A 20,773-nucleotide genomic window follows, 5' to 3' on the forward strand; every position below is an offset into this window, starting at 1 on the left:
TCAATCCCTCCCAGCATCAGGGTCTTTTCCAATGAGTCAACTGTTTGAATGAGGTGGCCAAAGTATTGGAGTTTCAGCTTCAACATTAGTCCTTCCAGTGAACACCCAGGACTGATCTCCTTTAGGATGGACTGGTTGGATCTCCTTGCAGTCCAAGGGACTCTCAAGAGACTTCTCCAGCACCCCAGTTCAAAAGCATCAATTCTACAGCACTCAGCTTTCTTCATAGTCCAACTCTCACATCCATACATGACCACTGGAAAAACTATAGCCTTGACTAGATGGACCTTTGTTGGCAAAGTAATGTCTCTGCTTTTCAATATGCTGTCTAGGTTGGTCATAACTTTCCTTCCAAGGAGTAAGCATCTTTTAATTTCATGGCTGCAGTCACCATCTGCAGTAATTTTGGAGCCCCCCCAAAATAAAGTCAGCCACTTTCCCTATCTATTTGTCATGAAGTGATGGGACCGGATGCCATGATCTTAGTTTTCTGAATGTTGAGCTTTAAGCCAACTCTTTCATTCTCCTCTTTCGTGTTAGTCCTCTAGATTCAAGAATCAAAGGTTCAACACTTTTGCTTTGTATTTTTCTTTGCTGGAATATTTTAAATTGTACCTCAGACTTCATGTCTTGTCTCCCAATAGAAGCATAAGCTTTGCTCTTTAAATATTGCTCTCTGTAGACTCTTTCCCTTAAACCTACTTTTATCATTGTATTTGTTCTCCTTAGAGAATCTTATTTATTCCAGTGGTTTCATGTACTGATACTGATAACTTTGAAAACTATATCTACACTTGCATTATAGGCCAGTATTTAAATTTTTGTGGTGTATTTCTCCAGTTAGATATTTTAAGGTGACCAAAATTTTAAAATGTCTAAAATAGTAATACTCATTACCTCTTTCTCATCTTTATGCCTGTTTTTCCTTATTTTTTAAAACAACTCTATCATTATCACACAGTTCTTCTAGTGGTTTTTTAAGTTTCGGAGTCTTCTTTTGCTTTCTCCCTTGCCTTCATATTCCGTACTTGATTAGTTCTCGAGTCCCCATCAGCCCATGTGCACGTCAGTCCTTCCCGATCTGGGCCTGCTTTGCCATGCTGGGTTAGGTCTCCGTCCTCATCACTTCACCTGACAGTTTCCCAGCTCTGTCTCCTCAATGTCTTCTCTCTCTCTCTCTCGTCTTTTGTATTTTTGTTTTCTGCTCAGAATCTCAGCTCTGTTGTTTTCTTAAGTTAAAAAAACCCAAAGAACTCTTAAGTTTTAAAAACTGATCATGTTGTCAAGGAGGGCAGCAACCTGGTCTTATTTTTTTCTTTAGCTGTACCATCTTTCTAGTTTATACCTGACAAATAGTAGTCTTATAATAAATGAATGAAAGCGGATACTGTGCTTGAAACTCTACCTACATTCATGAAAATATTGCTTACTGCTCTTTTATGGTTTAATTTTTAAAATATTAAGTCACTAACTGGAATCATTAAAGATCCTTTTTGTAGAATACTAAATTTTAAAAAACCTAATTACTATCTTAAAAGAGCTTGGTTGCTTTTTAACTTCTAAAAATGAAGCAGCTGCTCACTGGTAGGGCCAGGCAAAATTTATATAATTTGTTATTACTGTAAATATGTCAGTTTCTCTGACAATAAAATACTAGTATTGTTATTGTTGTTTTACTTTAGATTGCATAAAACTTGTTTTTATGGGATTTTAGTAGTTTTGACTTGTGAAACTGCCAAGACAGTACATTTTATATACATATTAAACCTGATACTGATCTTCTCATTATTAAAATATTTCTTATTTTCTTTTAGGACCAGTTTGGACAACACATAAAATCAGATGTGCACTTGAATTTTTATGTTTATTATGGTCCTGATCGTGTTAGAGACCCAACCTTGCTTTCAAAACAGGATATTGTTTTGACTACATACAATATTTTAACTCATGACTATGGTGTAAGTGTGTTGATGCTCAGAGATTTTCAGAAGTTGAATTTAAGAAATTGCTTCAGGTTTCTAGAGTGTTCTAAATTTTAGGCTTTATACTATTCTCTTTTTTCTTTCTGAATATATATGAAATAAATGGGAAATTTTTTAAGTAAAATATTTTATTAAAATTGATTTCACCTACATCTTATTACTTAAGTGTGACTACTGGAAAATTGAGTATGACATATGTGGTTGCACAACATTGCAGTTGGACAGTGCTGCTCTAGATCCCCTTTTCAGAACCATTCACATGCATACCTATCCATATAATTTAGCATATAATTTCAGGAACTGGTGGGAGTGCCCTGAATTCCTTCTCTGGGCTCTACCTCCAAATTAAGGATCTCTGCTTCAGGAGTTGATAGGTTTCTTCAGATGTGGAATTTGCCTCACCATCACTGCACAGATGGAGAAACTTGAGCATCACGCTGTCCTTCCAGCCGTGGTCACAGCTAAGCTAGCACGGGGACCCCGTCCTCTGGTCCTCTGGGCTGCCTGGTCCTCATGTACAGGTGTGGAGGGCAGGCCCTGGGTGTTACCTCTCAGGGGGTGATGCTGCCGTTCTGCCTCTCTTGTCACCACAAAAGAAAATTGCTTTTTAATATTTTGCCAAAAAAAGAAGGTTCAACTTCCTTTAGATAATAATTTAGGGATATTTTTATAATTAGACCACTTAAATTTTTAAATCTAAATTTAAGTGAATCCAGCAATTTGTCAGTGAATTATTTTTCTAATTTGGAATATTGTTTTCTGTCACAATGATTTGATAATTGTTTATCTCTGTTTAAAAATAAGCTTTTTTAATATCTGAAACTTAGGCGTTTCCCAATTCATTTAGGATTCTAATCGTCTAAATTCCAGTTATTAAGTGAAAATGTTCTCCAAAATACTTTATTATAAAAATTTTAGTCTTCAGGTATGAACATTGATTTTTACATAAAAAAGCCATTCTGCTATTTCAAATAATTCTTATAGGTGACATCATATGTCATACATTTGAGGCATAACTTAGTGTTTTGAACCATGGTCTCAGCACAAAGCTAGACAACTTGGGTTTGAATGCTAGCTCTGCACTTCCTAGCTGTGGTACTTTGAGCAACATACACCATACCTTGGTGCTTCAATTTTCTCATTTGTAAAATAGGAATAATAATACTTTATAAGTTTGTGAACATTCAATAATTTAATGTATCTAATGCTTAAAGAAGTACCTACCACATAGTAAGTGATGATATTAAAAAATAACTAAGTTTTTATCAAATTACATAAGGTATTATTTTAATTTCCTGTGTTTTTAATTCATATGAAATATTTATTTTAGACTAAGGGTGATAGTCCTTTACATAGCATAAGATGGCTGAGAGTGATCCTGGATGAAGGACATGCCATACGAAATCCAAATGCTCAGCAGACAAAAGCTGTACTTGATTTAGAAGCAGAAAGAAGATGGGTTTTGACAGGTAATGACATGGATTTTGAGACAGCATATACTGTCTCACTGGATTTTGAGATAGCATATACTTCAGAAAAGTTAATTCCAAAATCCGTATTGTTAAGTAAATTATGAGGTAACTTGTACATTTGAAGTGGATATAAAGTCTCTCAAAAAATTAATTATAGAAATCATTTAATAAAACTGACTTTTTTTCATAACTGCCCATGATACAGCAGCATTTGAATTATCGTTTATTTATAGAACAGTCACCAGAATAATTTTTCAACATTGGAATTTGACACTAATTCTCCAATCAGAATCTTGATTTCTCTGCTTCCCATCTTGGAGCTTGTTTGCTACATGTGAACCTGTACTGGAAGCTGGGGACAAGAATATAAACTCAAAAATTAGTTTTTTTCTTCTTGCTAGTGCTGCTGATTTAAAAATCTGATAAACAAATGTTCTTGATAAGGGGAAAGTTGAGTTTACGGCATCTGTGTTCTTTTTGTTAGTATGGCAAGTGAGAGCTAAAAGTTAGAGCCAGACTGGATTTTGAGATTGTGTATATGTTTAACAGAGCATTATAGTCACAGTTTAATAGTGGGTATGCTTAGAACTAAGTGCCCATTTTCAAGTGTTGTCTCAGTTAATTGGGCCAGGTGGATATTTTGATTGTGTACTCTCGCTGTGGAGTTATAAGAGTTTTCTGTTCTTTTTAGGCACTCCAATTCAGAATTCTTTAAAGGACTTGTGGTCTCTTCTTTCCTTTTTGAAACTAAAACCGTTTGTTGATAGAGAATGGTGGCACAGAACAATACAGCGTCCTGTCACAATGGGAGATGAAGCTGGACTTAGGTAGGTGATTTCACGACTGAGAGCTGCAAATGATTGTTAGCAGCTTGAACCAGTTGCCACTTTGATTACCATTTTAACCTGACTGTTGTGGCTTTCCTCTCCAAAACATGTTTACAGCTTAATGCATTTGACTCTCAAAATCTAATCATTCTTGTTTATGGAGATGAAAATTTCTAACTACCACGAAAAGGTTAACCAGACTTTCCCCTGATTTTAGTCAAAACTGTGAAGAAAGAGCAGAGCTGCATAGTCTTGGTGTGTTGCTCTTACTCTCAAAACCACCATTAATAAACAGTGATAGGGAAAACATTATATGCTCAGAGAGTCCAGTATGTGCTGGATTTTCATAACTTACCTCGTTTAAGCTTTAGATAGTGATAATTGAATGATCTGATAATACAGTGGCATCCCCAAGAGTTTCTATAAGAGAGAAAGTTGTTTCTGGTGGAGATAGATAAAAGTTGAGAACATAAAAATCAACTTGGTGATAGCCATTTTGCAAGGTCTTTGGCTAACGTGGTTCAGATTTTTTGCTACAGGGCTTAGGATTCATTAGCAGTTTGTGAAATCATAAAGATGGCAGCTAGCATGATAGCTGTTCATTAAAGAAAATGAAACAGAGTAGAAGATTTAATAAAACAGCAGAGTGTATCCCACACAGTATCATTTTGTGAAATATTCGTTTCTGTCATGTGTGTTTGTGTATATGTTGGATAGAGTAAAATGAAAAAGGTTCAAAAGCCACTAACCTAGCTTGCAGTGTTGTCTACTTGATTCCTTAGAATCATCTATTTAAATTCTAATTTAAGAAATTGTATTTATTTTTCAGTGTGAGGAAAATATCTTTTCTTAAAGAGTTGATATGCTTCCTTTTCCCCCTGATACTGAGAAAAGAGAGTGTAAAGTTTGTAGAATCTAAAAAGGCATTTATCCCTCTTCTGAATTGTCACACCATGTTTTTATTTTTGGTATTCATTACTTTATAAAAATTACTTATTTATGTACTTTGATTTTCATATTACTGGAGAAACTTTTTGAAGATAAGGTATTCTGACTCATTTTTATGAACTTATAATACATAGTATAATGACTTGTGCTTAATAGGTGCTTATTAAGAATTTGAGTGTCAAACATTGGGTTATACAGTTGACAGACTTGAGAAGTAAAAAGGCTTAGTGATTAGAAAAATGGGGAGAAGAATATAAGAAAAATAAGGACAAAATAACAGATTAAACTGTGACAGGTACTGAATTGAGAGCAAATTTAGATGCATTTTGTTGCTCTAATTTTCTCTGTAGAATATGTCTGTCAGTATCAGAGTGGATAAAAATCCCTAAATAAAGGGTTTTTGTTAAAATCTTTCCTAAGTTTATAAAACTAACAGATTAATATATTTAGTTTTGTTCTCATTGAATCAACTTATATAGGAATAAAAAGTTATGTAATTATTTGTTTTATTTTGACTAGGCGTTTGCAGTCCCTAATTAAAAATATTACACTTAGAAGAACAAAGACAAGCAAAATTAAAGGAAAACCTGTTTTGGAGTTACCAGAACGTAAAGTATTTATTCAGCACATTACACTTTCAGATGAAGAGAGAAAGATTTACCAGTCTGTGAAAAATGAAGGCAGAGCTACTATTGGAAGGTATGGAGAAAGAAAGTCATTTTAGAAATTAGTTTTCTTCTTTGTTAACTTTAATTGAAGAGTCTTTTTAGAAATGTAAGCTATAAAAGCCTTCAGTACACTGAAGTATAATTTGTTTTTAATTATTCAAACTACTTTTTTACAAATTAATAGTTGAAGTGAAATAGTATTATAATTCACCGGGTAAGTAACTCCTGCAGTTAGGAAAAAAAATTTATGTGAAATGGCAAGTTTTGAATTGCTAGTCAGAAGAACTTGCTTGCTTCTATTCCTGTTTTTGTGACATGGGAGAAGATTAAAAGCATTGAAAGACGTATATATAGGGAAAATAAACCTATTAAGGACTAAAACTTGAAATTTTTATAGCGTTCAGGGAAGATGATTTCACCAAGAAGGTGATATGTGGGAAAGAATTGAAAGAAGTTTGGGGCTAGGGGGCATTTCTGGCAGAGGGGAACAGCAAGTGTAAAGGTCCTGAGTTGGGAGCAGACCCGAGGAACTTGAGCAACAAAGAGGCAAGTGTGGCTGGATAATATGAGCAAGGTGGAAAATAGTGATGATGGTAGAGAGCTGTTGGAGCAGGGGCGGGCGACAATTGTGTAAGGCATTGTGGCATGTTTCAGGAGCTTTGGCTTTTATTGTTTCTGAGATTTAGGAACCTCTGAAGTGTTTTGAACCACAAGAGTGACTTAATTTTATTTTTATTTTAAAGTATCACTGGCTGTTGTGTTATTTAGGAATAAGGCATAAATAGGGGGAACAGTTGGGACTCCTTGGGTGGCGCTAGAGGTAAAGAAACTCCCTGCCGGTGTGGGAGACATAAGAGCCACAGGTTCCATCCCTGGGGCGGGAAGATCCTCTGCAGGAGGGCACGGCAACTCACTCCAGTATTCTTGCCTGAAGAATCCCCATGAACACAGGAGCATGGTGGGCTACGGTCCATACGGTTGCAGAGAGTTGGACACGACTGAAGTGAGTTAGCACAGGGAGAACAGTGGCAGTAATCAAAGTAAGAGATGATGGTGTTTTTTTACTGCAGTAGTAGTGATGAGGAGGGTGAGAAATGCCTAGATTTTGTTATATTTTGAAGGGAGAGCCAACAGAAGTTGCTGATTTATATAGTATGGGGTGTGAGAAAAGTGGAAGATTACTGCAAGGCTTTTCACATGAGTGACTAGAAGGATGAAATTGCCATTTGCAGAATATGTCTATGGGAGGAGCAGAGTTTTTTCAGGGAAAATGAGAAACTGCTTTGGACACATCGATTATGTAATGCCTGTGTGTTTTCCAAGTGGAAATGTCACATACTCGGTTGGATATGAGGTTAGAGTTCATAGGAATTATCTTGGTCTGATACAAATTTGAAAGTCACCTGTGTGTAAATGTTAATTAAAGCCAGGAGACTGGATAAGGTCACCAAGAGAGTGAGTGAAGTTAGAGAAGAGTTCTAACAAAACAGAAGTAGCTGGTGAGGTAGGAGAAGGCTTCTACTTCAGTATCTGGCACTCAAAAGGAATTTCTTAAACTGAAATAATGACTTTTAGTGTAAGACATGATGCCAGGAAGTAGTTAGACTATTGGTAAATGTTATTCTCTTTGAAAGGTTGAAAAAAAATAACTTTATTGAAACTGTTCTTAGAGAAATAAGTATTTTAAAAATATCTTAATAGGTAATACATTTACAAACATTGAGCAGTTATAGGTGTTAATGTAATCATCTGAAAGTGCTTTATGTGTATTAATTCACAGCAATTCTATTAAGTCTATTATAAGTCAGAACAAAGATTACCTACATTTTACTGAGGAAGAACCTGAGACACAGGCAGTTAGTTGACTTACCTTGTGTCACGCAGCTAATGACAGAGCTGGTGCTTAAACTCAGGCAGTTTGATTCTAGAATTCATAAGTTTAATCTTTATATTGCCTGTTTCTTGCATACTTTTTTTTCCCCTTGCATTCTTGAATGTTGTGGTGTGCATGCCCAGTCGCGTTTGACTCTGTGAGTCCATGGACTGTAGAGCCCGCCCAGGCAGGAATACTGGAATGGGCAACCGTTTCCTGCTTCAGGGGTTCTTCCCGACCCAGAGGTCAAACTCAGGTTTCCTGCGTCTCCTGCACTGGCCGGTGGGTCCTTCACTGCTGTGCCACCTGGGAAGCCTGCATTCCTGAGTACTGAGAAGCGTTTGTCGCCGCAATACCACCCTCACTAGTAATATCAGCACACAGATGTCACTCGTTGTAGCTCAGCACTGTTGTGAGTGTTTTGCGTGGGGTGACTTTAACACAGCGATCCTGTTAGGTGTGTGCTGCGCCACGGTCACGGCCGAGGACGCTCAGGGCACAGGGTGAGGAGCCTGCCCGAGGGTTCACAGTTAGACTGAGAGGCAGGTTTTGGATTCAGACAGTTTCGCTCTGGACTCTGTCTTAACCATGAGGCTGTATTTCTTCTATTGCCCTCATACTTAAATTTCAGATTGCCTTGGTATGTAATGGTATATAATTTTTGGATCACTCATTCTTCCTGCAGAACCTTTATTATCTTTTTTCTATATTTTATATTGAATCTTTCCCTTGAAAACTTTGATTTTATTTTTATTCTTTTCTTTCAAGTCCAACAATTTCACCAGGACCTCTCTCTCTTGATTTTTTTTTCCTGGAACAAGTGGTACGATTTAAATCTGTAGACTCCAGGATTCCCCTGCACCCCTCTTTGGGAAAGTTTTCTTAAATATTGCTTTCTGCTCCATTATTTTATTTTTCTCTGTGTATGTTGGATAGTCTTTGTTTTTCCATGGGTATCATTTTACTCTGATCTTTTATATCTTTCTGTTTAATTTTCTCAATCTTGTTTCCTACATTCTTTCCTGTGTTTTTATCAGTGGCTAGTCTGGTGGCTCAGTGGTTAAGAATCCACCTGCAGTGCAGGAGACAGGGGTTTGATCCCTATATGGGGAAGATCCCTGGAGGAGGGCATGGTAACCCACTCCAGCATTCTTGCCTGGAGAATCCCCTGGACAGAGGAGCCTGGCTGGCTACTGTCCATAAGGTCACAAGGAGTCAGACAGGGCTGAAGCGCCTGACCACACACACACGGTCTCTTTTATGCTGGCTTTCCTGTGACTTTCTCTGATGGTTCACTTTTCTTTCTCGCTCTTTAGCCATCCCAGCTCATTTTTGATCTGTTTTGTTTTGCCATACCTTTTCAAAGTTTTGTCTCTGCTTTAAGCTATTGGTGTTTTTTTAGGAGGAACTGTTTTATCTAGTGGTGGTATCATGGCAGAATTCTTGGTCATAATTTTTAATTTGTTCTCTGGCAACTTTTTTCTGGTGAGTTTCCTTTTGATGATATTTGTTTTCTCCCTTGATCAGTGCTGATTATTACTCTCATATGAGTGTCTTTTGAGTTCTTTCTGGACTAGCTATTTGCAAGAGATTCATACAAAGGGATAGGAGTTTAGTTGTATCCTTGACTGGTAGGAAATATATCCTGTTTAATTTTGGCTCAGGGTGTTACCTGTGAGTTCTTTCAACAGATATTGGAAGCTTTAGGGATCCTTATGATATGGAATGCTGTGCTTGTAGTATTTTCTGAAAACAAACAAACAAACAAAAAACCACAGTAGGTCAGTGTGTTTCCGTATTCAGTTTGTCTTCCCTCTGTCCTGGTATAAACTTGTCCTGGGATGTTCAAGCCATGAGCCATGCACCCTGCTTTTATTTCTGCATGTAAGACACGGTGGTTTTCTCCTTAGGGCATGCTGTCTATTTTGAAGAACTGTGCTCCGGCAGGTCTGCTTGAGATCTGCAGTCATCTCTCTCATTATCTTCCTGTTTGACATTAACTGTAGTTTGCAGTCATTTCTCATATACTTTGCTTTATTGGTGTAAATCTCTCCTGGTTTCATTAAAGATAAGAGTTTACTTTTCTGTTTTTCATTCTTGTTTTGAAGTGATTTCTAGGGAAGAAGAGAACAATGCTATTTTGTGTGTGTGTGTGTGTGTGTGTGCTGTTTTAGAATAGGAAATACTATTGTTTAGAGGCCTTCATAGTATTTAACATTTTTACCTTTAGGTATTTTAATGAAGGGACTGTCCTTGCACACTATGCAGATGTCCTGGGTCTTTTGCTTAGATTGCGGCAAATTTGTTGTCATACACACCTTCTTGCAAATGCAGTGTCTTCCAGTGGTCCGTCAGGTAGGTAAATGTGATTGGTTTACACATTATATTTATTAGAGATATTTAAGTCAAAATAAGAAATAGTTCATGTGGCCTAAATTTGGTTTGTCAAATGGACATTGATTTTAGTATAGGACTCAACTGGAAATATACTCAAAAATCTCTTTAACAATGAAATGGAATATTAATGAGATTTTCCAGGATTTCCAATGATAGTCTTAGAAGAAAGGATCAAATTGATCATCAGCCTTTTATTCTATGGTAGTACCTGCAGATTGTGTTATAATATTGTTTCTGTGTAAGGTATGTTATGTGGAACTTCTGAATTTTTCTTAAAATTTCAAATTTAAATCATGGTTTTTACCTATGATAAAAAAAAATAAAAGACTAAGAACTACCCAAGCGTAGAGAGGGAGGTGGGAGGGGGGATCGGGATGGGGAACTCATGTAAATCCATGGCTGATTCATGTCAATGTATGACAAAAACCACTACAATACTGTAAGGTAATTAGCCTCCAACTAATAAAGATAAATAAAAAAAAAAAAAAAAAGAACTACCCAAGCAAAACTTTTCCCTGTATAAGGAAGATTAAGATTGTCTAGTCATATTACAAGTCTTCCTGTGAAATTAATTATTCAGCCTTTTCTCTAGGGAATGATACACCTGAAGAACTAAGGAAGAAGCTAATAAAGAAGATGAAGTTAGTTCTGAGCTCGGGTTCCGATGAAGAATGTGCAATCTGCTTGGATTCCTTAATGGCTCCTGTCATAACACATTGTGCACATGTCTTCTGCAAACCCTGTATCTGCCAAGTCATTCAGAATGAGCAGGTGAGTTTTGTGCCCAGTACAGATTCAGTGTTTGACTGAGTGTAGTTCCAGGGTTGAGTGTAATCGAAACCCAAGCCCAACAAAGGCTACAAGGAGTTTTTCACTTGGGTTTGCTCGTGCACCTTTCATAGTTAATTTTATTGGTGTTTATATTTCATGTAATTAAGCTCTTGTCATATAAAAAGACATAGTTTTGGAGGTGTATTTCACAGTCCGTGTTTTAATTCTACTGACTCTTCAGATCGTTTCTAAGAAATAGACTTATAATGTGAGACACAAATTTAATTTAAAATTTTCTAGTAAAACATCCATTTTTATAATGCATTTTTATTTATCCAGTATATCTAAAACATAAAAATTATTAATGAGATGCCTTATATGATTTTTTTAAAACTTAGGAGTTCACAATTCAGTGGTATTGCGCACTTAAAGTACATCTCAATTTGTCTTTGCCATATTTCAACAGCTTAGTTGCCTTGCCATGACTATTGGGCTGTTGTATCTAGGTAGGTCTAAATTTATGTGAAGTAGAATAATCCTTTAAGCAGTCCTTTTAAGGTATAATTTTTTAAAACATTTTTATGGAGAGGTAATATACATATAGGGGAAAATGCACGTCTTGATAGTGCATAGTTTCAGAATCTTTTTTATTGCAGTGGTATTTGGTATGTAGTTATTTTAGAGATAATCTTATTGGTATGCCTTGGTATAAAATTGACACAACAGGCAACTGCTTTGAATGAACCTGCTAGGACTTAACACATCTGAACTACTTTGTAAGCTATTAAGAAGGAATTGTTTTTCTTCTAAAGAATTGTTTGAGTTAGTATGCTGTATTTTAATTAGCTCAAGAAACTGTTATTCATAGTTTCTTGATTTGTCTGAAAGTAATGTTTGTTGTTTCAAGCCCTTGCTGTCAGTCAGGGTCGCCTCCTTTTGCTCTCTTACTAATCCCACTTCCCATGTTAGAACATCACATCTGCCTGGAGTTCAGCATGTACAGATCTATCTGAATAGATGAATCTAATACACGGTTTGATAAAATGCTGACTGTTGGGGGTATGGAATTTACCTTGCCTGTTAACCTTTCTGGGCGAGTTTATATTTCTGCTCCTTTGTTAAGTGCCGCTCGTACTTTGTTCCTTCTTGTGTAGCCACATGCTAAATGCCCTCTCTGCAGAAATGATATACATGGAGACAGTTTAATAGAGTGTCCTCCAGAAGAACTGGCATGTGACACTGAGAAAAAGTCTAATATCGAATGGACATCCAGTTCAAAGGTAAATATACATGTGCAGACATTTGAATATTTGTTTTATGTTTATATAAAGAAATAATCATATTTAAAAATGATAATTCTGCTTTTAATCTTGTCATTTGAGTATTATACTTTGTTGGTTACTGGCTTTTTGTTTATATCTAGCGCTGAATTTAAGGGGAGAGAGAAAGGGTTCAGATTATGAAAAATATGATAGTCTCAATTTTTAAAAAAAATTAGTGGTCTTTTGCATTTCCATTTTGAGGAGGTAATATGTCAGAACCTTTCTCTTCCCATTCAAAATGGAACCTAATGGGTGTCCTAATTTTTTTCAGATTAATGCTCTAATGCATGCATTGATTGATTTAAGAAAGAAGAACCCCAACATAAAAAGTTTAGTCGTTTCTCAGTTTACAACATTTCTGTCTTTAATAGAAACACCCCTCAGGTAAGTTCAACAGTGTTTTTCACTTTGAGCAAAAGGACTTTATATAAATGTTTTAATTTGAATAGCAAAAAAACCATTATTTATGTTTTAGCAGTTTTATTCATTTCATCTATCTAAAAAAGAACAGTAACAACAGAGAATATTCCTGAGAACTTAGAATTTTAAAGTTTAAGTCCTTAATTTACAGGAAAAAACATTGACTGTAGAGCCTGACATATTAGTAGATGGTTAGTACATATTTGTCAGAAGAAATGAATGAAAGCATTAGTTTAATGAAAAGATTACAATTACTTAACATGTTTTTATAGTGTAGTAACTTACTTGTCTCTTTTGTCCCCTCCATTAGAGCCTCTGGATTTGTATTTACTCGTTTGGATGGTTCCATGGCCCAAAAAAAAAGAGTTGAATCAATTCAGTGTTTTCAAAACACTGAAGCAGGGTCTCCAACTATAATGCTTCTATCCTTAAAAGCAGGTGGAGTTGGCTTGAATCTTTCTGCAGCTTCTCGAGTTTTTTTAATGGATCCAGTAAGTAGTTTTATAGAGTTTTTGATCTGTTATTACTTCTTTACCAAATAGTTTTTTGTTTATTTTTTAAAAATACTTTTATAGTTGTAACTGATTGTGAAAATGCTTAGGCAAACTTCAGACATAGATAACAACGTAGGAAATGTGTTTTGAGGGCTTTCTCTTTAAGTGCTTTACATATATCACCTGAAATTCTCACCACATCTCCGTGCGTAGACCTTGTTACTTACCCCTGTTTTACAGGCGAGGAAATGGAGACGGAGATGGGAAGTAACTTGGCCTATCGCACAGCTAGTGATCCACAAACCAGGATCTGAGTCCATGCTCAGAAGTGTCGTGCTGTGCTTTGCTGCCGCTCTTCTCTGTGCAGAATACGTTTCTCTTCTTTCGAATGCTTTAGGGAAGTGTTCTCATTGACTTGGCCCATGAATAATGAGGTCCTGTTTTGTATTAGGGAACCTTGCAGACATGGACTCTGGCTATAAACAGAATAGACAAAGTCGCCACCATCATGGTACTAACAGTCTGAAGCTTTACTATGCATAAGAATTAAGAAATACAACCTGATCTCTGTCCTCAAATTTAGGAGTTCCTAGATGAGACCCGGGAAACTGCATTTTTATATAGGTGCAGGTGGTCCAGCATCACAGTTTAGAACAAATAACATTAGTGGAATGTTTTAGATAAATTTTAATGTTCGATAAAGTACAGTCACTGTGTGTGAAACAGGCCTAGGGATAGAGTGGTAGCTAAAATCCACTCTGAACTTGACCCATCACACTGTGTGGCTTAGAGTTGCATCCCCACAGGAGCACTTTTTCTTGATTGTACCAAGGGCTTTTTTGGACTGGAAACCCTCTGAACTAATTCAGTTTCTAATTTGTATTGTGCTCTATTTTGGCTAGGGGAATCCCTGTTCTATTTCTGTGCAACCACAGACTTAATTAAGGTTTGTGGTTTTACCTTGCTGCCTGAAACTCGGAAAATTCATAACATAAAGAAATTTTACTAAGTTACAAATTTTGAATTATTCTGGATAAGACAGTCTAGTTGAAGCATATACCTGTTACCAAGGTTTTTTTTTCCTCATCCAAGGGTAACCTTTCCAGTAATATCACAGCCATAAGTCATACTCGGGCGTTTATGGGTTTCATGAAAACCATCCATGGGGATGGCAGTGTCTACTGTATTTTCTTGCCTTAGTTCTGTGGATGAAGTTTTAAATCTCTGCTGGAGTTCTGGTATTATGGTTATTATAAAAACTATGCATGGTAACTACAGATAATAATTCTAGAAACTGAAAAATGAAACAGATTCCCAAATTATTTTTTCTTTGGTTATAATCTTAGTACTTGATAAGAAAGAGGTTGTTAATACCAAATACAGTAATTTAATTAGTATTATAAAGTTGACCAGACACTAAACTCTTTGACCAGTTATACTTTTAGAAAACTTACAGAATGTTTAGTAGTTTCATAGTAAGTTGATTGTTTTTCATTGAACATTTTAAGTTTTCAGATATTGTTTCTAACTTTAAAACAAAAGCCAGATCCCCCAAAAATAAGATTCCACACACAAAAAAAAACCAAAAAAAACAATCAATTGCTCATGAAAATCTTTTACTTCTTTATGGAGTATTATATAAAAGATAAGATAAATTTTGATATTTCATTATGAGCTTTTGATAAAGTTAATTGCGTCCTTCATCACTGCCTATGAGAATGAGAGCTATCAGTTTTCTATTACCATGAAATAAATTTTATTATACATCGTAGTCATACTTGATATATACTGCCATCTCACCATGAGGTTCCTAGACAAAATAGAGATAGCAGAAAGGAACATTTTATCTGGGCTCTTAGTATAATGGTTTCAAAGTGTGTCCAGTTGCAAACTACAAAATATTCACAGAATGTGACTGTCAGTTTTAGAAAATCATAAGCTACGTAAGTCCTTTAAATCTAACTTCTATACCAAAAAACAATCCCAAAATGAAATTATAGCAAGTTAATAGTTAAAAAAATCTCCTTTTCTCTAGATCTCAAGGGAACTTTAAAAAGAAGAAAATAGCTTCCTAAGTATAAATTGTACTGTGAACTTGTCATCTACTTATTCATTTATGATTTTGTTTCTATTTTCCATTGGTACTTTGTTGTATAAATTTTCCTTTTCTCCAAAACACCCTATTTTCAGCTTCAAGAATCATTCCATAGTTTAGTTTAAATTTTGATGACCCCCACCCTGACAATTCATATTATTTGAAAACCACTTGACTCCTGTCTTCTAGACTGAAAAGCTCTATATCCTTCTTGCTTATTCATCCCATTTCAGTGCTTCATTGTTTTATTCTTTACCATAAGAGAGTCCCTATGATAATGCTTATGTTGATTAGCTAATGTTACTTTCTTAGATCAGTTTTGAAGTCAACTGATTTCAAGTATATTGCAAAGTCTTAAATAATTTTTAGGACTTTTGACTACTGGAATCTTTTTTTGTACTTTTACATAATGAATGGAGGAAAATGAAAGAAAAAGAACCAAAGACCGGCAGAAAGGGAGAAAACTTTTTCATTAAATGGACTCACCTACCTTTTCTGATGTAAATTATTTCAGAGAGTGTATAAGCTTCCTCTGTTAAGCAAATATAGTTTGACTTGAAAGTGGGTTGAGAAGATACTGAAAAGATAAGTATTTGGCTGTTGAGCAATCATTTATACTGTGTGATTTTTATTTTTCAGACCCTCAATTAGATACTGGAGTCAGGGGAGTGAAATGACAGGGGAGAGGACACCTGCTTATCACAGTAGTGATTGGGGAAGGTGGTCAGGGGGTTGTGTGGATTGTTTAGTCCCCAGAACACTTATTAATATGTCGTTATCTGAATTCATTCAGAAAGATTTCAGTCAGTAAAAGGTGAATGAATAATACTGCAACAAAAGGACTTGTATAGAACACAAACAGATAAGGGTGGTAATGAAGCAATTCATGTTCTTACTAGGCCTGGAATCCAGCTGCTGAAGATCAGTGCTTTGACAGATGCCATAGACTTGGCCAGAAGCAAGAAGTTATTATCACAAAAGTGAGTTTTTAAGATACCTGCTTTAAAATTAGGTTGTAAGATTTTAAAAACTATATAAATAGTGTGTGAATTTATTGTTATAAAAGATTGAAATAGAATTATGCAGAGCAAACTAATGAGGGTCATCTTTATTCTTGTCTTGTTAATTTTTTTTTTATATGAATTGCTTGCTTATATCTTTTGCCAGGTTTTCATAAAGAACAAATATAGTTTTGTAGTATAAAGGACTTTATAAATTCTGATTTTAAATGTTTTGTTATGTGTGTTGAAAATTTTTTATCCCAGGCTCTTGTTTATCTTTGAACTTTGTGTTTTTTTGTCATGAAAGTTTAGAAATATTTATGATTTAAAATACGTCAGCCATTTCGCCTGTATCTCCTGGATTTTTGAGTCTTGCTTAGAACAGAAGACTTTTATCTTCAGATTTAAACGTGACTCTTCTGTAAGTTATGTAACCTGAGGGGTGCTGTGCTTCGTCAGTTCTGTCTGACCCTTTGCAGACCCGTGGACTGTAGCCCGCCAGCCGCCTCTGTCCATGGGGCTCTTCCAGGCAAGAGTGCTGGAGTGGAGTGCCATGTCCTCCTCCAGGGGGTCTCGCCAACCCAGGGATCGAACCCAGGTCTCCTGCATTGCAGGCGGATTCTTTACCGTCTGATCCACCACTGGAAGTAGTGTTTTATAAAAATAGCAATAAAAATTGTCACATTCAAAATTTGGAAAATGTTACCCCCCAAATGTCCTATAGTTCTTTTTTTTCTCTTTTTTTTAAAAGACCCTGATACTGGGATCTCCTGTAGTTCTGATTCTTTTGAAATATTTTACTTTTTGTTTATGATTCATGCTATGGATCTAACTTTATTGTTTTCAAATGAAGAATCATTTGTTACATTACCATTTTTAAGTCCATCTTTTTTTTTCCTACCAGTTTGAAATGTCACCTCTTCATAAACTAATTCATATATATTACATGGGTCTCTTTCTGGACTCTGTTCCATTTCAGTGATCTCTTTTCCTGTTCCCAGGACCATATTACTTTAGTAATTTCTTTGGTTTTATACAGTATGCCTTGATATCTAATAGAGCATAGTGCTCTCCTTATCCTTGTTTTTGAAAATTGTGTTGGTTTTTATTATTTAGTCATGAATTGAACTTTGGATTTGGATTACCAAATCCCATTTAAGAAATCTTGTTTGGGATTTGCTGAATTTATGATTAATTTGAAAATTGTATTCTTTATAAATGAGTGTTCCCATATAAGAACTTAGTATCACTCTCCATTTATTTAGGTCTTTTATGTATTTCAGTAACATTATATAACACAATTTGTTGTTACAGTAACTGGGACCTCTTGTACAGTGTTAAATAGTAGTAGTGATAGGAACCATTCTTGACTTGCTCCTATCTTTGTTGGAAATACTTTATTGTTTTACATTAAGTATGGTGTTTTTGGTAAGTTTCTAGTAGATGTCCTTAATAAGATTGAGGACATTTATTTCTAGGTTAATGAGGATTCTTTTTAAAATCAAAGTTTTTAATCAGGAATAAATGTTTAACTTTATCAAATTCTTCTTTGGCATTTATTGAGATGATCACATTTTTCTCTTTTAATTTTCTGAATTATACCAGATGAAGGCATATTCTTTCTGGGAAAATCTTATTTGGCTTTTTAAATATGCTGAATTTATTTTGCTAATATTTCAGCTACAGCGTTGTCCATAAAGTTTGCTTTTTTTATATGTCGCTCTTATCAGATGATAGAGTTATAACGTGTCCTTACAGCTGTATTCTTTATACAGGAGAAATATACGGAGTAATAAGGAAAAATGACGTTCATCTCTAGCTATCATATCATATTCTAATATTCCCACTGTATATTGAAAAAAAAGGGAGAGTGAAATAGTTTCTAATAGATTATTATTGATCATTTTTGACAGCTACATAATTTTATAAGAAAGCAGATTCCTTTAGAGTAGAGCATTATTTTTATTAGGTCTCATTTTTTTAATTAAAGAATTTAAGTATTGTGACCTAAAAATTACCTAGCCAGTTTAATTTTGTTTTTCTTTTTACAGTTCATTGTGAAGGATTCTGTTGAAGAAAACATGCTGAAAATACAAAACACGAAGAGAGAACTTGCAGCTGGAGCCTTTGGAACTAAGAAAACAAATGCTAGTGAAATGAAACAAGCTAAAATCAATGAAATCAGAACTTTAATTGATTTATAAATTTGTGGAATTTGTTAAGGTCAGTTTAATCAGATACATACACAAGTTTTAGAAATGAGAAAAATGCAGTTCTAGAAATGATATCTAGAGTATGTCTTCTAAAAGGGGCATATTTTATATTAGTGAAGAGGTATTACTAATCACCTTCTATATATGAACCTATTTTTAATGATATTTCAAATAGCAATAAGTTCTGTTATATGCCGTGGCCTAAAATAATTTTTTTGGGAGAAAAAGTTACTTTTATTCAACTTTTCATACTGTCTATGCTGAGTATTTTCATATATCTCCCAAGTACTCAGCTTTTTCATATTTCCAAAAAGGTTAAACCTTTTATACTTTTGACCAAATAGAGAGTTATTTTCTATGTTGACACATTTGGTTAGTCACCAAAGCCTCCCATTTGTGATGCTGTGGATTCACAATCCTTTAAACGATTAATATGTACACAGACTATACAAGAGATTGCTATTATTGGACCTTTGAAAACCATGTATGCATTCCAGAACATTAAATGAGAGACCAGAGTCCAGGTTAGCAAGTTACTTGGCTTTTGTTTGGTTTTGTTCATATATGTGTGTGTGTTTTTGTTTCTTAGTTTAGTTTTTTTCCACAGTATCATTGAGATAAAATTCAAATAAGTGACTTACAATTTTATGTTCATGAAAAAAAAACTGGGGTTTGTGTCAGAGCACTATTTTCTCCATTTAGTCAGGTGGTACTATTCTTTTAATTTAAATGTAACTTGATATGTTAGTGTGTAAATACAGTCTGTGGGGATGAGAAGGAACCAGTTCTGCCCAATTTGATTTGACTATTTAAATTATGGAATTGCTGAATAGATATTTCTATATATAGATAATATTATTTATGTGCTTTAAAAAAAACTTTATACATTTTTATAATTCAGAAGACTACTATATGTGAGAGGCATGCTATCTGGATGGAAGTTGGGCTGGATGACCTCCAAAATTGTTTCAACTTTTAAAGACATCTTATTCTCTAAATGGAGAATTTTATTTGATATTATGTTTAGAACCAGAATTTGATTTTGGAACTTGAGTAATTCATCCTTACATCTACATATAGAATCAGTCATCATTTTCCTACTTTTTTGTTAACAATCAAACAGTAGCTGCCACAGAATTCTTGATGACTCTTTTAGTCACATTTAAAAAAAGTATAATTTTATCTATCAGGTTAGGTAGTAAATGGTGTTTTTTCCTTAAGAGAAACTTTATTTTCAATCCAAAGAAGGAAGAAATTGATCACTATAACAGGAGAAGCTTCATTTTTGATGACACAAATTTAAGAACACCTTCTATTTTACTTGGAGTGTTGAAAGTGACTTGACTGAAGAGATTGGAGGCAGGGTTGTATTCTAGGGCACACATCTTAGATTTAACACATACTTTATCACCAGCTAAATCCTCCCCTTCTCTGAGCCCTATCCTTTGCTCCAAGGGAACAGTGGATTAGACAGTAAGAACCTTCCCAGGCCTTTATCTCTTCAGCAGCAGGTGATGAAAAGGACCAATAGACCTTGCTGCGATGGTGAGAATGGAATTATAACTTGAGGTTGGTCCACTAGCATAAGGAGCGATAGAGAAGTTCTTTACTTTGTAGGACTAGTGCAAAAAATCAAGTTGATCAGGATCTCATAAAACCTGATATGTGGGTTCTCAATATACCAATACTCTTGTGAGATTAAGTATAAAAAGAGTTCCCAGCAAAAAACGCACTCTACTCTCCTTGCTTACAAAGGCAAAACCTTACAGACTCAGTGTAAAGTGAAGACTGCTTGTTTCTTTACCCAAGCATTTACAGACTTGTGTTTTTAAACACATTCATAACGATAAATGTGGCAGGTCATTTAAAAAATACCTTTTTGGTTTTGTACAGTTCCATTAAGTGGTATTAAATAAAAAACAAATTCATCATATGAAAATATATAAACTACTGGAATGAAAAGTTCACATTATGTTTATGCTGTTAACTCTGTTTCATTATTATGTAGAGTAATAGCTTTAGAAATATCTTGAAAATACTGTGTTTCCACTTGTTCAAACTGGATTTTGTTTTAAATTTAAAATTAATAAACGTTTAAAAAATTATTAATTTCTCAGTGCCATATTTTAATGAGTACTTTTTCTTTAAAGAATAATCTTTATAAATCTATTATTTCTGTTAAGATGTCTATTTTATATAATTATTTTTTACTGACAGTATATAAAAAGTACTACAAGTAGCTGAGAAAAATTGACTCATATTCCTACCCTTTTTTAATTTTACTAAATTT

The 20,773-nt window shown here is 34.8% G+C and overlaps 1 protein-coding gene across 2 annotated transcripts in view; it reads left to right on the forward strand.

The window, feature by feature from the left end:
• HLTF (helicase like transcription factor) overlaps positions 1-20,588 on the forward strand; it is a 59,315-nt gene extending 38,727 nt beyond the window's left edge. For both annotated transcript variants that reach the window (XM_065942945.1, XM_065942946.1), the window contains exons 15-25: positions 1,815-1,958; positions 3,313-3,451; positions 4,146-4,281; positions 5,749-5,928; positions 10,001-10,125; positions 10,760-10,938; positions 12,093-12,218; positions 12,532-12,644; positions 12,991-13,171; positions 16,169-16,249; positions 18,322-20,588. In XM_065942945.1, coding sequence (XP_065799017.1) covers positions 1,815-1,958; positions 3,313-3,451; positions 4,146-4,281; positions 5,749-5,928; positions 10,001-10,125; positions 10,760-10,938; positions 12,093-12,218; positions 12,532-12,644; positions 12,991-13,171; positions 16,169-16,249; positions 18,322-18,474 — 1,557 coding nt within the window. In that variant the 3' untranslated portion in view covers positions 18,475-20,588. The remainder of the gene's footprint in view (positions 1-1,814; positions 1,959-3,312; positions 3,452-4,145; positions 4,282-5,748; positions 5,929-10,000; positions 10,126-10,759; positions 10,939-12,092; positions 12,219-12,531; positions 12,645-12,990; positions 13,172-16,168; positions 16,250-18,321) is intronic.
• Positions 20,589-20,773: the final 185 nt, after the last annotated feature.

The sequence above is a fragment of the Muntiacus reevesi genome, chromosome 8, assembly GCF_963930625.1.
Source record: "Muntiacus reevesi chromosome 8, mMunRee1.1, whole genome shotgun sequence".
Lineage (NCBI taxonomy): Eukaryota > Metazoa > Chordata > Mammalia > Artiodactyla > Cervidae > Muntiacus > Muntiacus reevesi.